At 37.7% G+C, this 21,100-nt stretch overlaps 1 protein-coding gene across 1 annotated transcript in view; it reads left to right on the forward strand.

Annotated features, from left to right (window-relative positions):
* The first annotated feature begins 3,917 nt into the window (after positions 1-3,917).
* The window catches only part of IRAK1BP1 (interleukin 1 receptor associated kinase 1 binding protein 1), a 40,293-nt gene continuing 23,110 nt past the window's right edge, over positions 3,918-21,100 (forward strand). Inside the window, exon 1 of the mRNA XM_030859342.2 lies at positions 3,918-4,296. Coding sequence (XP_030715202.1) covers positions 3,982-4,296 — 315 coding nt within the window. The 5' untranslated portion in view covers positions 3,918-3,981. The remainder of the gene's footprint in view (positions 4,297-21,100) is intronic.

The raw sequence follows: 21,100 nt of genomic DNA on the forward strand, positions 1-21,100 counted from the left end.
CAAAAAGTCATAAGAATACTATGAACAGTTATACGCCAAAAAATTGGACAACCTAGAAGAAATGGATAAATTTCTAAAAACATACAACCACTCAAGACTGAATCAGGAAGAAATAGACAATCTGAACGGACCAATCACTAGTAGTGAAACTGAACTTGTAATAAAATAAATACATAAATAAATAAATAACACAACTCTCAGCAAATTCCATGACCAGACAGCTTCAGAGGGGAATTCTACCAAATATAAAAAGGAGAGGCTAATACCTATCTTTCTCAAACTAGTCCAAAAAATTGAAAAGGAGGCAACACTCCCATTTTCATTCTACAAGGCCACATTATCATTAATTATTATTAATTAATTACCATTACCCTGACACCAAAACCAAAGACACTACAAAATAGAAAATTACAGGCCAACGTCTCTGATGAATATAGATGCAAAAATCCTCAACAAATACTAGCAAGCTGCATTCAACAATATACAAAAAGGATCATACACCATTGTCAGGTGGGATTTATTTCAGGGATGCAAGGATGGTTCAATATTGCAAATCAATCAATGTGATACATCACATTAACAAAAGGAAGGATGAGCAGGACCAGAGGACATAAGCAAGCTCAATGAAGAGGTTACTCAGACGCCCATGCCACTCACCAAGGTTGCACTATAACACCATTCTCAGCTCATACCAATGGTTATATAGGGCTTCTTGTATAAAATGCTAAAGGAAGAGGGAAAAGCCTGTGGTTTTATGGATAGGTTTATGGGTAGGCTGCCTAGATAAACAGGTTCTAGTTGGAAATGCAAAATAGCTGCATGACAATCATTCAACTGAATGACAGTGAAAAGCAAAATTTTCTCCAAGAGTGAAGCTTTGAACCGTGCACCTAATGATCCACTTTGTGTGGTGCTCTATAAATTCCTTATGGCTGAAAGCTATATAAGTCTTCTTTGAATCCTCCTCTATTATCCACTGTTATCAGTCAAAATGCTTAGTTTTAAGATAACATAAAACTCAATCAACCTACTTATGCATTAAAAAAAAGGCAGGTGAGATTTTACAATAAGGATACAGGAATATTTTATAGAACTCCAGGAATGAAGACAGGACTAAGGAAAATTCTATAAACATAAATTGAAACTGCATTTGGATTCTTAATCTCATCTCTGTTCCTCTCTGAGTGACTTCCTCTCTCTTTTCTTTCCTTTTCTCTATACATTGACACACTGACATTTTCTGCTTCTCTACTAGAAATGGTATGTGAAAAATGGCAAATCTATTATCTCTCAAAGTTATGTGTGTGTGTGTGTGTGTGTGTGTCATGGTCCACCATCTGAGAGACTGAATTTTTAAAATTGGTGTAAATATAGATTCCCATGAATAATAAAAACAAAAAACCTCTAACTGGCCTAGCTGGAATCAAGTGCCTATTCTGCATCTAATCAAATTGTGTAACGCACATCTAATCAAATTGTGTAAAGTACAAAGTCAAGAGTCATGTTATTAAAAATGATTGCTAGAGGCTCAGCATTGACTCTAAAGGAGAACTAGGTCATTGTTAGCTGAACAATGGACATACTCTTATCATTCTCATTTTCCCAGTTCTCCTGACTAGAAACCTTAGTCAGCTTTGGTTTATCCTTCTCTTTTATTTACTATATAGTTCTTTCACCATGAACTATTCCATTCTTCTTTCAAAATTAATCTTTTATCTATTCCACCTCCATTCCTACTTCCTTTGTCATTTTCCAAAATGACAGTCCAAAAAAAAGGATATTTATTGTAAAATCTGCATTTTTTAACTACTAAATTTTTTTTCTCATTATAGACTACTGGTGTTTCTGCATTACTAGCTTGTGTTTTAGACTGAATTGTGTCCCCACCACCACCCAAATTCATACGTTGAGGTGCTAACCCCCAATATGATTATATTTAGAGACAGGGTCTTTAAAGAGGAGATTAAGGTTCAATAAAGTCATTAGGGTAGAGCTCTAATGCAACAGAACTGGTATTCTTATAAGAAGATAAAGAAATAGCAGGGATGCTTGCACACATAGGAAAGGCATGTGAGGACACAGTAAGAAGGCTGTCTGCAAACCAAGGAGAGAGGCCTCAGGAGACACTAAACCTGTCAACACCTTCATCTTGGATTTCTAGCCTCCAGAGAAAGCAAATTTCTGTTAAGCCATCCACTCCATGGTATTTTATATGGCAGCCCTGACTAACCAGCGGTTTGCCTCTGTGTTCATTATGCAGTTTTCTTTCATTTTATTCTGGTAAGAGCTCACTAAACATTGACTATTCGCTTTTTACACAAACATTTTCCCCAATTTATTTGCCCCCTCATCTTTTTGTTTTGTTTCACATACTGAAGTTGTTTCAGTGTAGTCAAATTTTTCAGACCTTTTCTTACAGTTGCTGCATTTGAAATCATGCCTAGAAAGTTCTTCTCATTCCCAGAATTATATATATATTCACCCATGTTCTCTTACTATTTTTTTGTCATCTGAATTTTTTTTTAGTGCCTGATGTAAGATCCAGATCAATTCTTTTTTCACATAGCCAACCAATTATCCCTGTACCACTTACTCATTTTCCCATTTATTTAAAACCTACTTTTATCATACCCTAAATATTTATATGCACTTAAAACTCCTATTGCTTCTTACTTATGACATTCATTCATTCAATAGTTCATTTTGGAGATTACATTTTTCCACATTTATCATTAAAGAAAAAGAATTTTCTACGAAATTCAAGAAACATTATTTTGGGTGACCCAAATTACTTAAAAAATTATGGTGGGAAAGTTTTTAAATTAAAATACTAACATATAATTGTTTTTAGCTAAACATCAAAATAAATATATACAAAACTACTTCACCCAGTAATGAGCCAAATGAAGGTGGGGGGGTACCATCTGATTTAATTGAATTATACTAATTAGAAATAAAAGAAAAATGATAGAGAGGAAACTACCTGAAGATTGTCAGTTGGCTTGTTCAGGCTCCTTTCAAGAGAATAGTTGTCCTTTTTTTTTAAATTAGTTATCTAAAAAAAAATTTTTTCCTCATGGTATAGGAGGGCTATTTTTGTACATCATTACTTATTGGTAAGAAGAAAACCTACTTAATGCAGGTCACTGGGTTAAGGATTCTGTTGTGCCAAGCAAAGGGTATTGACAAGAACTAAGTAGTACAGGCCCTGTAATGTCCATGTTGTATGTGCTTTGCTACCGCTTGAGTTTCGCCTGTCCTTATTCAAGGCCAGAACCATTCCAGGAATTTTAGAGAAAATTCAAGAGACTTGAAAAGCATGCCAAAGCTTTAGCTATTACTACTATCCATTATTTTCTGCTTTCCATATGGCAAACACTTTATAACCACACTGCAAATGTGAATGTATTATCAACACAGCTTTATAGACGATGAAACTGAGATTCGAGGTATCATAAACTTCCAAGATCAAACTAGTAAAGAGCTGTTCATTCCAACACAAATCTCTGGCGATCCGAGGTGCTGCGCGGTCCAAAAAGCTGTGCCCAAGTAAAATGGTAAAGTCGGACAAAAGGAAAGACAAAGCTGTGACAATCGCAGACTGGCATTAGAGAAACATAAAAGCGCCGCGGGGCCTATCAGGAAACTTCCGAGGCAGGCAAGGTACGTGGCCGGCCGAGGCCGACGGAGCGCGTGGAAATGGGAGCTCACTGAGAGGAAGCCGCGGAGAAACCTCGCTACGGTTTATAAAGGCCGTAAGGTAAACAAGTTAAAAACCAGAGCGACCCGCTCAGCCAACAACTTGTAAAGGAGACGCGTTAAGACGCTCCGCAAGGATTTAAGTACCTCGCGCCACGAGCTCCTGGACCTCCAAGCTCATCCCGGCATTCTTTGCGCCGCGCAGGAGCAAGCCCTGACGCGCTTGGGCCCGTGCGGCCGCCGTAGGCTCTGAGTTGCTATGGAAACCCAGCTGCCCTCACTATGTCGGTGCAACAAGCCCCTCAGTCCCGGGTATTCGTGGAACTGGTTCCCTGGGCTGACCGGGGCCGGGAGAACTATCTGCTCTCGGGCGGAGAGACGCTGCCCGGCCTCCGCCGCCCTCTCTCCTCAGCGCAGACCCAGACTGCCACCCGCGAGGTGCATGTAAGCGGCACTGCGGAGGTGTCTGCGACCCCCGACCGGGCGCAGGTGGTCGTGCAGATGAGCAGCACCAAGGAGGCGGCAGCCGAGGCCAAGAAGAGCGTTTGCCGCCGCCTGGACTACATCACGCAGACCCTCCAGCAGCAGGGCGTGCAGGTGAGAGCTCCGCGGGCGAGGAGCTTCTAGCCTGCCCAAGAAAACCCGGCGGCGGGGGTTGGGGGGTGGGGAGCGTCTGGGACTTTGGTGTCATCGGTGGCATTAGAAGGCTCGAGGACCTGGCAGAGTGAATCTTTGGCCCATCCTTCTTGATGAAAGTAATTATCAGCTGCAGAGACTTGTAAAATAAAAGAATTCAAATTGAATGGGGTTTTATTTGGCGATATTTGCTGCAATAATTTTGTTTTTAACGTTGAAATGACGAATTGTTAAACATGAAATATTAGATGTAAATGTTTGCCTAAGTAGTGTGCTAGACACCAAATCATTTGTTTTATTCTGCACCACGAAATTAGCAAGTGAAAAACAGGGCTTCCTCCAACCTGGTAAAGCTTTTTTTTTTTTTTAACCATCTTTATTGGAGTATAATTGCTTTACAATGGTGTTAGTTTCTGCTTTATAACAAAGTGAATCAGCTATACATATAAATATATACCCATATCTCCTCCCTCTTGCGGCTCCCTCCCACCCTCCCTATCCCGCACGTCTAGGGGGTCACAAAGCACCTAGCTGATCTCCCTGTGCTATGCAGATGCTTCCCACTAGCTATCTATTTTACATTTGGTAGTGTATATATGTCCATGCCACTCTCTCACTTCGTCCCAGCTTACCCTTCCCCCTCCCCGTGTCCTCAAGTCCATTCTCTACGTCTGCGTCTTTATTCCTGTCAAGCCCCTAGGTTCTTCAGAACCTTTTTTTTTTTTTTTTAAGATTCCATATATATGTATTAGCATACGGTATTTGTTTTTCTCTTTCTGACTTACTTCACTCTGTATGACAGACTCTAGGTCCATCCACCTCACTACAAATGACTCAATTTCGTTTCATTTTATGGCTGAGTAATATTCCATTGTATATATGTGCCACATCTTCTTTATCTATTCATCTGTCGATGGACACTTAGGTTGCTTCCATGTCCTAGCTATCGTAAATAGAGCTGCAATGAACATTGTGGTACATGACTCTTTTTGAATTATGGTTTTCTCAGGGTATATGCCCAGTAGTGAGATTGCTGGGTCATATGGTAGTTCTATTTTTAGTTTTTTAAGGAACCTCCATACTGTTCTCCATAGTGGCTGTATCAATTTACATTCCCACCAACAGTGCAAGAGGGTTCCCTTTTCTCCACACCCTCTGCAGCATTTATTGTTTGTAGATTTTTTTGATGATGGCCATTCTGACAGGTGTGAGAAGATATCTCATTGTAGTTTTGATTTTCATTTCTCTCATGATTAATGATGTTGAGCATTCTTTCATGTGTTTGTTGGCAATCTGTGCATCTTCTTTGGACAAATGTCTATTTAGGTCTTCTGCCCATTTTTGGATTGGGTTGTTTCTTTTTTTGATATTGAGCTGCATGAGTTGCTTGTATGTTTTGGAAATTAATCCTTTGTCAGTTGCTTCATTTGCAAATATTTTCTCCCATTGTGAGGGTTGTATTTTCGTCTTGTTTATGGTTTCCTTTGCTGTGCAAAAGCTTTGGAGTTTCATTAGGTCCCATTTGTTTATTTTTGTTTTTATTTCAATTTTTCTAGGAGGTGGGTCAGAAAGGATCTTGCTGTCATTTATGTCATAGAGTGTTCTGCCTATGTTTTCCTCTAAGAGTTTGATGGTGTCTGGCCTTACATTTAGGTCTTTAATCCATTTTGAGTTTATTTTTGTGTATGGTGTTAGGGCGTGTTCTAATTTCATTCTTTTACGTGTAGCTGTCCAGTTTTCCCAACACCACTTATTGAAGAGGCTGTCTTTTCTCCATTGTATATTCTTGCCTCCTTTGTCAAAAATAAGGTGACCATATGTGCATGGGTTTATCTCTGGGCTTTCTATCCTGTTCCATTGATCCATATTTCTGTTTTTGTTCCAGTACCATACTCTCTTGATTATTGTAGCTTTGTAGTAGAGTCTGAAGTCAGGGAGCCTGATTCCTCCAGCTCCATTTTTCTTTCTCAAAATTACTTTGGCTGTTTGGGGTCTCTTGTGTTTCCATACAAATTGTGAAATTTTTTGTTCTAGTTCTGTGAACAATGCCATTAGTAGTTTGATAGGGATTGCATTGAATCTCTAGATTGCTGTGGGTAGTATAGTCATTTTCACAATGTTGATTCTTCCAATCCAAGAACATGGTATATCTCTCCATCTGTTTGTATCATCTTTAATTTCTTTCATCAGTGTCTCATAGTTTTCTGCATACAGGTCTTTTGTCTCCTTAGGTAGGTTTATTCCTAGGTATTTTATTCTTTTTGTTGCGATGGTAAATGGGAGTGTTTCCTTAATTTCTCTTTCAGATTTTTCATCATTAGTGTATAGGAATGCAAGAGATTTCTGTGCATTAATTTTGTAGCCTGCCACTTTACCAAATTCATTGATTAGCTCTAGTAGTTTCCTGGTAGCGTCTTTAGGATTCTCTATGTCATCTGCAAACAGTGACAAGTTTACTTTTTCTTTTCCGATTTGGTTTCCTTTTATTTCTTTTTCTTCTCTGATTGCTGTGGCTAAAACTTCCAAAACTATGTTGAATAAGAGTCGTGAGAGTGGGCAACCTTGTCTTGTTCCTGATCTTAGAGGAAATGGTTTCTGTTTTTCACCATTGAGAATGATGTTGGCTGTGGGTTTGTCATATATGGCCTTTATTATATTGAGGTAAGTTCCCTCTATGCCTACTTTCTGGAGGGTTCTTATAATAAATTGGTGTTGAATTTTGTAGAAATCTTTTTCTGCATCTATTGAGATGATCATATGGTTTTTCTCCTTCAGTTTGTTAATATGGTTTATCAGAATGATTGATTTGCGTATATTGAAGAATCCTTGCATTCCTAGGATAAACCCAATGTGATCATGGTGTATGATCCTTTTAATGTGGTGTTGGATCCTGTTTGCTAGTATTTTGTTGAGGATGTTTGCATATGGGTTCATTAGTGATATTGGCCTGTAGTTTTCTTTCTTCGTAACATCTTTGTCTGGTTTTGGTGTCAGCGTGATGGTGGCCTCATAGGGTGAGTTTGAGAGTGTTCCTCCCTCTGCTATATTTTGGAAGAGTTTGAGGATAGGTGTTAGCTCTTCTCTAAATGTTTGAAAGAATTTGCCTGTGAAGCCATCTGGTCCTGGGCTTTTGTTTGTTGGAAGATTTTTAGTCACAGTTTCAATTTCAGTGCTTGTGATTGGTCTGTTTATATTTTGTATTTCTTCCTGGTTCAGTCTTGGAAGGTTGTGCTTTTCTAAGAATTTGTCCATTTCTTCCAAGTTGTCCATTTTATTGTTATGTAGTTGCTTGTAGTAATCTCTCATGATCCTTTGTATTTCTGCAGTGTCAGTTGTTACTTCTCCTTTTTCATTTCTAAATCTGTTGATTTCAGTCTTCTCCCTTTTTTTCTTGATGAGTCTGGCTAATGGTTTATCAATTTTATCTTGTCAAAGAACCAGCTTTTAGTTTTATTGATCTTTGCTATTGTTTCTTTTTCATTTATTTCTGATATGACCTTTATGATTTCTTTCCTTCTGCTAACTCTGGGGGGTTTTTTGTTCTTCTCTCTCTAATTGCTGTAGATGTAAGGTTAGGTTGTTTATTTGAGATGTTTCTTGTTTCTTGAGGTAGGATTGTATTGCTATAAACTTCTCTCTTAGAACTGCTTTTGTTGCATCCCATAGGTTTTTGGTCATCGTGTTTTCATTGTCATTTGTTTCTAGGTATTTTTTGGTTTCCTCAGTGATCTCTTGGTTATTTAGTAGTGTATTGTTTAGCCTCCATGTGTTTGTATTCTTTACAGATTTTTTCCTGTAATTGATATCTAGTCTCATAGCATCGTGGTTGGAAAAGATAGTTGATATGATTTCAATTTTCTTAAATTTACCAGGGCTTGATTTGTGACCCAAGATATGATCTATCCTGGAGAATGTTCCATGAGCACTTGAGAAAAAGTTTTATTCTGTTGTTTTTGGATGGAATGTCCTATAAATATCAATTCCATCTTGTTTAATGTATCATGTAAAGTTTGTGTTTCCTTATTTATTTTCATTTTGGATGATCTGTCCTTTGGTGAAAGTGGGGTATTAAAGTCCCCTACTATGACTGTGTTACTGCCGATTTCCCCTTTTGTGGCTGTTAGCATTTGCCTTATGTATTGAGGTCCTCCTATGTTGGGTGCATACATATTTAAAATTGTTATATCTTTTTGGATTGATCCCCTTGATCATTATGTAGTGTCCTTCTTTGTCTCTTGTAATAATCATTATTTTAAAGTCTATTTTGTCTGAGATGAGAATTGCTACTCTAGCTTTCTTTTGATTTCCATTTGCATGGAATATCTTTTTCCATCCTCTCACTTTCTGTATGTGTCCCTAGGTCTGAAGTGGGTCTCTTGTAGACAGCATATATACGGGTCTTGTTTTTGTATCCATTCAGTCAGTCTATGTCTTTTGGTTGGAGCGTTTAATCCCTTTACATTTAAGGTAGTTATCGATATGTATGTTCCTATTACCATTTTCTTAATTGTTTTGGGTTGATTTTGTAGGTCTTTTCCCCCTCTTGTGTTTCCTGTCTAGAGAAGTTCCTTTAGCATTTGTTGTAAAGCTGGTTTGGTAGTGTTGAATTCTCTTAGCTTTTGCTTGTCTGTAAAGGTTTTAATTTCTCCATTGAATCTGAATGAGATCCTTGCTGGATAGAGTAATTTTGCTTGTAGGTTTTTGTCCTTCATCACTTTAAATATGTCCTGCCACTCCCATCTAGCTTGCAGAGTTTCTGCTGAAAGATCAGCTGTTAACCTTATGGGTATTCCCTTGTATGTTATTTGTTGTTTTTCCCTTGCTGCTTTTATTAGTTTTTCTTTGTATTTAATTTTTGATAGTTTGATTAATATGTGTCTTGGTGTGTTTCTCCTTGGATTTATCCTGTATGGGACTCTCTGTGTTTCCTGGACTTGATTGACTATTTCCTTTCCCATATTAGGGAAGTTTTCAACTATGATCTCTTCAAATATTTTCTTAGTCCCTTTCTTTTTCTGTTCTTTTTCTGGGACCCCTGTAATTCCAATATTGGTGCATTTAATGTTGTCCCGTAGGTCTCTAAGACTGTCCTCAGTTCTTTTCATTGTTTTCTCTTTATTCAGCTCTGCAGTAGTTATTTCCACTCTTTTATCTTCCAGGTCACTTATCCGTTCTTCTGCCTCAGTTATTCTGCTATTGATTCCTTCTAGAGAATTTTTAATTTCTTTCGTTGTGTTGTTCATCATTGTTTGTTTGCTCTTTAGTTCTTCTAGGTCCTTGTTAAATGCTTCTTGTATTCTCCATTCTGTTTACAAGATTTTGGATCATCTTTACTATCATTAGTCTGAATTCTTTTTCATGTAGACTGCCTATTTCCTCTTCATTTGTTAGGTGTGGTGGGTTTTTATCTTGCTCCTTCATCTGCTGTGTGTTTCTCTGTCTTCTTATTTTACTTAATTTACTGTGTTTGGAGTCTCCTTTTCTCAGGCTTCAAGTTCGTAGTTCCCATTGTTTTTGGTGTCTGCTCCCAGTGGCTAAGGTTGGTTCAGTACGTTGTGTAGGCTTCCTCGTGGAGGGCACTGGTGCTGGTGTTCTGGTAGATGAGGCTGGATCTTGTCTTTCTGGTTGGCAGGACTTCGTCCAGTGGTGTGCTTTGGGGTGTCTGTGACCTTATTATGATTTTAGGCAGCTTCTCTGTTAATGGGTGGGGTTGTGTTCCTGTCTTGCTAGTTGTTTGGCATAGGGTGTCCAGCACTGTAGCTTGCTGGTTGTTGAGTGGAGCTGGGTCCTAGCTTTGAGATGGAGATCTCTAGGAGAGTTTTTGTCCTTTGATATTACGTGGAGCCGGGAGGTCTCTGGTGCACCAGTGTCCTGAACTCGGCTCTCCACCTCAGAGACATAGGCTGACTCCCCACCGGAGCACCAAGACCCTTTTGGGAAGTCTGAGGTCTTCTGCCATCATTCAGTAGGTGTTCTGTAGGAGTTGCTCCACATGTAGGTGTATTTCTGATGTATTTGTGGGGAGGAAGGTGATCTTCACGTCTTACTCTTCCGTCATCTTGAAGGTCTTCCCCCGGTAAAGCTTTGCATGAAGTGATACTTCAGTATTTTTATGCAAACAATAACGTGGGGCCCGCGAGGGGGTGTGGAATTGCACCCATTGTCATTTTTTATAAAGACTCAAAAAATCTCTCCAAATTTTTTCTTTTGTAGCTTAAAAAGAAAATTAAGCCAGTATATTGTAGATGCCACATATATGAAATACTTCTACTTACCAGAGATGTCCATGAGACACATAGCTAAATAAATCTTGTTTTAAGCCTATTTCTAAGAAAAGAAGAAAAAAATGAACCAGCCTTATTTAATCAGCACAACAGCCCTGTTAGGCAGGTTTTAATATCCCCACTTTGCAGATTTAAGGAAGTTAAGCAATGCTCTGAACTTCAGCCAGGGCTGTATTTGAACTTCTGTGTTCCTGAAACCAAAATCTATGTTTCTTCCAACTAGCCTAGGCTCCGGATAATTAGAATGAAAGAGAATGAGAAAGCACAGCATGGGTCATTGTCTCAGTTCACTCATTTTAGAGCATAGGACTCTAAAGGCCAGAGCTGTGATTTATGCCCTCCCAACATTGAATTCATAAAAGTGCTTTTGTTAGAAATGACATACCCTGAAAAAGCAAGTCTTTATTTTAAGGAGAAAATACATTTGTACTGCATTTATAAACATAGAGTTATTTAAAAAGACATTTTGAAAAGATGTCTCTAAATGATTTTACAGTTTAGAAGAATTCTAATGCTAATTATAAATTATGTGAATAAAGTGAATTAATATATAGAAAAATATTTTCTCACAAAAGCTGCTGCCAGTGCTACAGGCCTGTTTGAATAATATAACTAATTCTTAAGTTATTTACTTAAAATGTATACTGAGCTCACATGGCTGTAACTTCTAATATGTAAAACCACATAAATCACTACATCCAATTTATAATTACATTTAGACTTAGTGCTCAAGACAAGACATACAAAGGTCATTAATCTCCCAGTTATCTCTGCTGATGGAGGAAAGCAGTCATGTAAATAATTTGTTCAGGAGATATGCAAAAATTAATTTATATTACTTTCCAGGATGAATTATAATGTGTCTTCACAAAGTCTTTAATCATTTTAACCTTAAAATCTGGGTTTATAAACATCACTCCCCTGCTTAAAGGGCCCCTCATATTCCAAATTCTTTTGCTTAATAGATGGAGCCTAACTTTCTGTCATTTCCTGTCACCTCTCTCCCCTCGTTAACTGACTCCCATTTTTTTCCTTTAAAATCCAGCCCAAGTTCACCTCCTGAGCAGTTTTTTCCTAACGTAGCACTAGTCCCTGTCATACCACACTCCATTCCCCACCTTTAATAAAACGTATCACTCTATATTATAATTGTTGTTCTCCTTGTCTCTCCTCCAAATTCTGAAGCTCTCCAGAGCACAGGCCATTTTATCTCTTGGTTGCTTTGTATTGATGGATTATGTTTCATACACATCACATAATGTGTACTTAGAAAATGGTTTTTAAATGAATAAAAGAAAAAATGAATGAAGCACTAAATGAATAAACTATTAGTTCAACAATCATGTAGATCATATAGTTTTATGGTGATATATAGTTTCACATGTGAAGGCATAACCCTCATTTTTAGTGTTGTTTTCATGGAAAAATGTTTTAAAGTTCTAAGCAGTATTTACCATTCAACCATAAAACACTTATTAAACATTCCCTATCACTTCATTTTTAAATAGCATTTAACACAACATGTAATTATTTTGTTTTCTGGTTTGTATGTTCCCCCCATTGGCTGTAAGCTCCAATGTTTGCCTATTCATAATTGTATTTTTTGATAAATGTGTAATGGATGCCTCAGGCATGTTGCTAGACACCAGAAATAGAGAATGAGTAAAACTTAGGCACTGTGCTGAAGGAGTCTCATTATAGGACTAGACTAATATGTAGTGTTGTGATGAAAGTATGTACATGATACAGTACAGCAGAGTAAGAAAGGGAATAATGTTCATTTTACTTGAGGAATTCCAGAAAGATTTCATAGTGGAAGTGACACTTGTATCAAGTCTTAAACAATGGCTGAAGGGAAAGCATTTCAGTTCCACCCTAGAATGCAGCAAGTGTATGTGTTCAAAGCACTATATGCAGTTCAGCATGGCTAGAACCCAGGAGTGCCTGGAGAAAATGGAGGGGAATTAAGAGATCAGACTGAGGAAGAAAGCTGTAGGCAGAGCAGGGAGGAAGGCCTTGTGTGCCATCCTGAGGGGTTGGATATTATTGATAATAAAAAACTGCTTACTATTGCTAGACTTTTTGCAAATGTTATCTCATTTGATATTCACTCCTGCTATATGAGACTGGTATCTCAGTGGCTGTTTTACAGATGAGAACTCTCGGGACCAGAGTGATTATTAGCAGGTAGCTTGACCAAGATCACACAGGTAGGAAGTGGTAGAGTTTAGACGCCTGTCAAGAACTTTGACCTCAGAGCCCACGCTCTTTAACCACTGTAGCATGTTGCTGCTTTATTGTCTTGGCAGCAGGTGATTGAGTTTCAGGTAGAGGATGCAGCAGATGCTGTTGATACCCCACATTTGTTTCCCTTGGCTCTTCACATTGGTGCACATGCAGGCCCGCCTTATGTCTGCCAACACTTGTGCATTCTCTGACAGCTTTCCCTGGCTGCAGGAAGCCACTCTACCTACAGGTGGGCCCGAAAACACTACCAGAAAATTAACAGCCCCTCCCCCTGCTCCAGCAGCCTTCAACTAACAGCTGAGGGTAGTGAGTGGAAAGAGACTCCAGATTCCTTCACCCTTGGGGAGGATAGCTCTAAGGCATGTGTTCTACCCCAGCTCCCAGAGTTTCTCTGCAGGAGTAAGTTTCAGTTGCCCACACTAGCGACTGCTTGACAACACACCCTTCAACGGCTTTCTTTCCTTCTCTGTTTCACTTCCTACTCCGCTGTGGTGTTTCTTGGAATCATCTTAAAAATTAACTGCTTGTACTCAAATCCTTGTCTCAGAGTCTTTCTGGGTGCACCCAAATAAAGATAGGGAGTGGTAGGAATAGACGGAACATATCATATGAGTTGGCTTCAGTTTTTCATTATTAAAAATGGTGACAAGGGCTTCCCTGGTGGCGCAGTGGTTGAGAGTCCGCCTGCCGATGCAGGGGACGTGGGTTCGTGCCCCGGTCCGGGAGGATCCCACGTGCCGCGGAGCGGCTGGACCCGTGAGCCATGGCCGCTGAGCCTGCGCGTCCGGAGCCTGTGCTCCGCAACGGGAGAGGCCACAACAGTGAGAGGCCCGCGTACAGCAAAAAAAAAAAAAAAAAAAAAGTGACAAAATGAATATCCTTGTTAGGTATTTATACATGTTATTCATTATGTTCTTTTGATATTAATTCCTGGCTTATGCATATTTCTAAGGCTTATGAAAAGTTACACTCAAGGAAGAAATATATTCTTCACTAGAAATATATCCTTGGCACAGTAGGCATTATTTTCTTCTTAACTTTGCCAGTTCAGTAGTCCAAAAAATGTTGTTATTTCTTATGCTTTGGTTTTTTTACATTTGAGGTTAAAATTTTTTCATGTAATTGCCAGTTCATAATATTTTGCCGATTTTCTCTTATCTTTTCTTTACTAATTTATGAGAACTTTAAAAATTAAGATTATCAATAGCTCTCATATAGTGCAAAAATTTTCCCAATTTCATATTTGCCATGTAACTTTGTTTACAGTATTAAACGTTCAAAATTTTAAAGATTTATTTAGTCAAATTCATTAATGTTTTCAATATGTTTTCTGACTTTGATGTAATGCTTATTGGGTCCTTCCCAAGCCTGAGGCCATAAAACCATTAACTAATATTTCCTGGAAATTTTAGAGACCCTTTGTAGTACATTAAATATTTACTACATTTGGAATTTATTTTGGTATAAGGAAAAGAGTTTTGTTTTCTCCTAAATGGGTAAGTTGCTGTACTTACCGAAATCATTTATTGAAGTCTGTATTTCTATATCGAAATCTTTTATTGAAGTCTATCTTTCCCTTACTGCATGTGCAAGAATGTAACTCAACTGACCTTAAAAATAAAAAGTATTGCTTTTTTTGACCTTATGGTCAAGTTGTATTATGGTTTTCACTTATGCAATGGTCAAGGCTCTATTTTGATGTAGTTCTCTTGGCTTTACCTGCAGCTTTCTGTATGATACCAAAATGACTGCCCCACTCCCAAGGCTTTCATGACATACGGTACCATAAAGAGAAAGACAATGGTTCGTATTTCCTGCAACCACGTAAAAATAAAAATTCCTGTAGTTCACTCTAAGTGGACAACCTCAACTTGTCTTTGTGGCCAGAGAAATGCTATACACTAATTAGATTAGATTTGATTTCTGCCCATTTTTTAACGTAATTCTGTGGCAAGTTAGATGTGTAATCCTGAATGGTTTAGACCTGTCAGGGCTTACCTTGAACCACATAGTTGCTGCTCAGAGAGAGTAGGGGCAGAATGTAGACATGAGGATTCCATATTGTTTTGTTGTGCCTATTGTTTTGAAATGTTACTGGTATTATATTTGTGGTATTCAGACATTCTTTATTTCAGATTATTGTAGTTCTTTTGGTCACCTTGTTGTGTTAGTACCACATTAAATTATTACATCTTTGTAAAACATTTGTAGGGCAAGTTCTTCCCTCATTACTCTTCTACTGAAAAGGTTTCCTGCAAGGGACATGTTAAACGACACCATGGGGACGTTATCAGGAAATCCAGACAATGGAAAATTCTACATTTTATTCTATACATAAAATATCTGTTCATATTGTATTGTTTATATATTAATTTCAGGAGAATTGCTGAGTTTACAGTAGTTTTCCTAGTCCATTCGAGCTTTTTTTCTGTAAACTTTTATGGTTTTCTTTTGTTTACCCTTTTTAAGTTTATTCCTATAATAACATGTGGTTTTTTATGGCTATTTAGAATGTTACCTTGCTTCTTTCATAGATTTAAATAGTTATTCTTATATTGACCATTTTGTATTTTAAAACTCTGTCTTTTGTATTTAAATATAAAATATCAGTAGCTTACTTGGGAAAACTTAATGGACTAGGTTTGTATATTTTAATATTTTTTAGTTTATCACCAGTATGGCAGGATTTCCCAATGTCGGCACTATTATTAACATCTTGGACTAGATAATTCTTCGTTGGGAGGGGCTGTCCTGAGCATTGTAGAATATTTTAGCTGCACTCCTGGCCACTACCTATAAGGTGACCAACTTATCCCAGTTTACCTGGGACTGTCCCAGTTTTACAACTGAAAGCCCTATGTCTCAGGAATCTCCTCAGTTCCTGGTAAACAAGGATACTTGTTCACTTTGTCTAATCAGTGCATCACAGCCATGTACTCTCCCAACCCATTGTGACAATCAAGTATATCTCCAGATATAGCAAATGTCCTGTGGGGAGCAAAACACCCTCTGGTTGAGTTCCACTGCCCTATAGATAAACAAAAAAATCTCATGCTTTGTGTGGGATTCCACCAGCTAAACACATCAGGAATATGTCTATAGCGAAACAAATTTAGGTTTATTTAGCATGATGTAGCAAACAAGAATGCATCTCAAAGGACCTTAAGAGTGTTTCAAAAAGGGGGAGTAAGGAGAGACCTCTTATAGGTTTTGGACTTGTGCTGTGAGTGGTTCTAAGGAAGGATCAGTGAAGAAGGGGCAGTTTGGTGATTGGCTATTTTTTTCACAGGAAACCCAGAGGATTAAAGTTAGGATAGAGTTGGCTTCTGTAAAGGCAGCAATCAAGCAGAGAAAGAATGTTAATCACTTTTGCTGTTGCAGTTCAGTTAGTTTCTGTTAGAAACTTTGGTTCTGTCTGTGTCCTGTTGAAAACTGTTTATATTCTGCTTAGAACTTCTCAGTCTGATTGCCAAGAGGCAATTTTTATTTCCTCATTCCCTATAATATTTGGAATTTCAATGTTTATTAAATATGTTACTACATTTATAAGCAAGGTAACTATCTTACATATATTGCTTTTAAACTACACACATTTGCTTTAAGAGTCACTGGGATAAACTAAACGAAATTGCTTCTAAGAATTTTTTCCTCCTCAGAGAGGAAAACACTAGGGGTATAAATGCAACTCAGTAGAGTTAGGAGAGTCTTTTCAACAAATGGTGTCGTAACAGTTGAATGTCCACATGCAAAAAGTGAACCTCAACAAGTACTTCACATCTTACACAAAAATGTGTTCAAAATGGATCATAGGCCTAAATGTAAAACATAAAGAAGAAGAAAGTAAAGGAGAAAATCTATGTGACCTTGGGTTTGAAAATGACTTTTTAGTTACATTACCAAAAGCACAATCCATGAAAAAACAAAAATGTAAATTGAACTTTATCAAAATTAAAAACTTTTGCTTTGTGAAAGAAATTGTTAAGAAAATGAAAAGACAATCCAGTTACCAAAACTTGGAAGCAACAAAGATGTCCTTCTGAAGCTGACTGGATAAATAAACTGACAATGGAGTATTTTTCAGTGCCAAAATGCAATGAGGTATCAAGCCATGAAAAGACATGGGAGAAATTTAAATGGATGTTACTGAGTGAAAGAAGCCAATCTGAAAAGGCTACATATGGTAATGTTTCAACTATATGACATGTCTACAAAAGGCAAACTATAGAGACATTCAAAAGATCAGGGTTTGGGAGAGAGGGAGGAATAAAGAGTCAGAGCACAGAGAATTTTTAGGGTGGTGAAAATACTCTGTTTGCTGCAATAGTGGTGGATACATATTATGATACATTTGTCCAAACCCACAGAATATACAACACCAAGAGTGAACCCTAATGTAAACTATGGACTTTGGGTGATCATGATGTGCCAGTGTAGGTTCATCAGTTGTGACCAATGCGCCACTCTAGTGAGGATGTTGATAATGGGGAGGCTGTGCATGTGGGGGGCAGGGGGCGTATGCGAAATCTCTGTACTTTCCACTTAATTTTGCTGTGAACCTAAAACTGCGCCAAAAAAATAAAGTCTTAAAAAAGACATTCTACAGACTGGGAGAAAATAATTTGTAAATTACATATCTGATAAAGGACTTGCATCAAGAATATATAAAGAACTCAATTCAATAATAAAAAAACAAGTAGCTCAATTAAAAAGCACAAAATATCTGAACATATACTTCACCAAAGAATGTATACAGATGGCAAGTAAACACATGAGAAGATCCTCGACATTGTCATTAAAGAAATGCAAATTAAAACCACAATGAGATGGCACTATGCACCTATTAGAATGACTGAAATCCAATATCATTGATGATAGCAAATGCGGGCAAAGATGTAGAACAACAGAAATTTTCATTCATTTCTGATGAGATTGCAAAATGGTACAGCCACTTCGAAAGAGTCTTACAGTTCCTTATAAAGTTAGACTACCATGGGAACCATTAACCCACAAAAGAATCAAAGACTTATGTTCACATATAAATTTGTGCAAGCAGTTTATAGCGGCTTTATTCATCAATTGCTAAAACTAAAACTTTAGAACTTGGAAGCGACCAAGATGTCTTCAACAGGGGAATGGATAACTGTTACATCCATGCATTGGAAAATTTTTCAGCAGTAAAGAGGTACAGGCTATTGATTGACAGAAGAACATGGGCAAATCTTAGATATTATAAGTGAAAGGAGCCAGATCCAAAAGGTTTATATTTTATGATCCATTCATGTGACATTCTGGAAAAGGGAAAACTATAGGGACATAAATCAGTGGACAGGGGTTGTTGGATGGCAAAGTTGTTGACTATAAAGGAGATGCACAGAGGAACTTTTCAAGGGAAAGAACTATTCTTTGTGGTTCTGGGGTGGTGAATACATTTGTCAAAACCCATAAAACTGTAAATCACAAAGAGTGAACATGAATGTATGCAAATTGGAAAAAAAAAAGACATCGAAAAAAGATTAGTTCCAGAACAAAATCCAGACTGTGACAGATGAACCTAACTCTATTACAAATGAGTGAAATAACTGCACTGAACATGGGGGTGGGAGGTGAGAGGAGTATCCTAAGTAAGTCTGGAAAATTGTATTTTACTAGAAACTAAGGATAAAGATGAAAGATAGGTAAATACTATCCTCCAGTTAGTAAATTTGTTTTCCAAGGGGATGCTGGTTAACAGTTCTGAAACTGCTTTATATATATAGTAGGCTTGAAAAATAGTAAGTGGTTGGTGGGTGATGGGAGCCAGGTTTCTCACTATTGTAGAGGGAAGTTACAGATAAGAAAGGAAGGTTAGAATGAACTCTGTGGTTCTTAATGAGAGTTGGAAACATCAAGGTGAACTCGTGTTTAGCTTGGAATATGTGCAGATGGATAGATACAGAAACAATTGTAGATGTATGTGTATATGTGAGTTTGTACACATAAATGTATTATCAAACTCTGTCCACTGAGAGGGCCTACACAGAATGACACTTGAGTAGTGATGAGCAGTCTCAACACGCAGGTCTTGGTTCTAAATAGCAATCTCAAAGAAAAGATGGTAAGCTTCTTAGTGAAGTGGCTGATTCTAGGGCTGGGCAGGGAAGCCACGACATGAGCCTATAGCATCTTGAACCAGAAAGTAAGGAAGTGCTCAAAAAATAAAAGGATGGATGGATGTCAAAGGGATATAAGATCCAACCTGAAAGAAGTCTCAATAGCCAAAGCTAGAACAATTTGAGCAACAAAATAAATAATGTATTTATTGAGTGACTATGGGCTAGACCTAGTGACTTGCCTTCTATGAATAAAGCATGGAAAGGGAAAAATAGTAACTTTACAGTAAAGGACCCTGTCAGACATTACCTTAACCAAGTGATCAAGGTTAACATCATGAGTAATGTCACATGGATATCATGTACCCCCCTGATATGTTGCAATGAGAAGGGCGCTTCACCTCTGTGATATTCTTTCCTAAAGCCTATAACCGTGGTCTGACCATGAGGAAGAGCTACCAAACAAACCCAAATTGAGGGACATCCTGCAAAATACCTGATCAAAACCTTCAAGGTTATGAAAACAAGAGAAGACTGAGAAATTCTCTTAGATTACAGGAGACTAAGGAGACATGATGAATTAATGCAATGTGGTATCACAGATTGGATTCTGAAATAGTAAAAGAACATTAATAGAAAAATTGGTGAAATGCAAGTAGTTTGGAATTTAGTTAATGGTTATATACCAATGATGGTTTTTTAGTTTGACAGATGCACCATGGTAATAAAAGATGGTAACATCAGAGAAATCTGAAACTGAGCTATATGGAACTGTATACTATCTTAGCAACTTTTCTGTAGATTTTAATTTTTTCTAAAATAAAGGTTATTAAAAGGTTACAGAACAGCATGTAGAGTATAATTTCATTTATGGAAAAGTCTATACATAGATAGACTATACATAGATATGTTTATATGCATTGATAGATGACTTAAAATGTTCACTGAAATTTTTTTTTTTTTTTTGCGGTACGCGGGCCTCTCACTGTTGTGGCCTCTCCCGTTGCGGAGCACAGGCTCCGGACGCGCAGGCTCAGCGGCCATGGCTCACGGGCCCAGCCGCTCTGCGGCATGTGGGATCTTCCCGGACCGGGGCACGAACCCGTGTCCCCTGCATCGGCAGGCGGACTCTCAACCACTGCGCCACCAGGGAAGCCCTGAAATTTTAATACTACTGGGTTTAGAGACTTATTACTTTGTTCTTTTCTCTAGTATTAGATATTTATTAATTAGCATATATTATTTTTATAAAAGCAATAACATTGTTAAGTGCAACAGTAAAAGCTACTTTCTTTTCAGCTACCTTTCCTAAAATTATTTCTCTAATAATTTTTTAATCAGAAGTTTTATATGTATTTATTAAGTGAAGTGGGGGGAAAAATGAAAAAAAGACATCCAAGAAAATAGAAGATGTGTTTACATGTCATAAGACAATATTAAATGACAGAAATGCTTTATGTTTCAAGTTTCATGTTTTCAACTTCAAGCAATGTATACAGTACTGGTTTATTTTATCTATATCCATATTGTAATTTTTCTACAATGAGTAAATATTACGTTCATCATAAAAAATGAATATTTTCATGGTAACAGACATCAGAGCTATAATTAGAACTTAAGTTCAGATTTTCAGGTTAAAGCTTTTTAGAATTTTCTAGGTCATATAATGGCTTGAAATTAGTGTATACCTTAAAATTCAGGTGCAGCTAAATCCCTTACCAAATAACTTATAATTAAATAATTATTAGGCATAATATTCTTTATTTAGCATATATTTTTAAAGATACAAAAATTTGGGGGAAGGGTGAGCTGTGACAGGGTGAGAGAGAGTCATGGACATATATACACTAACAAACGTAAGGTAGATAGCTAGTGGGAAGCAGCCGCATGGCACAGGGATATCAGCTCGGTGCTTTGTGGCCGCCTGGAGGGGTGGGATAGGGAGGGTGGGAGGGAGGGAGACGCAGGAGGGAAGAGATATGGGAACGTATGTATATGTATGACTGATTCACTTTGTTATGAAGCAGAAACTAGCACACCATTGTAAAGCAATTATACCCCAATAAAGATGTTAAAAAAAAAAAAAGGATAGGCTCTTCAGCAGTGGATTCTTTATTTAATGTTCACAATGGTGAATAGTCGCAT

This window comes from Globicephala melas, chromosome 14 (genome assembly GCF_963455315.2).
Source record: "Globicephala melas chromosome 14, mGloMel1.2, whole genome shotgun sequence".
NCBI classification, from domain to species: Eukaryota; Metazoa; Chordata; class Mammalia; order Artiodactyla; family Delphinidae; genus Globicephala; species Globicephala melas.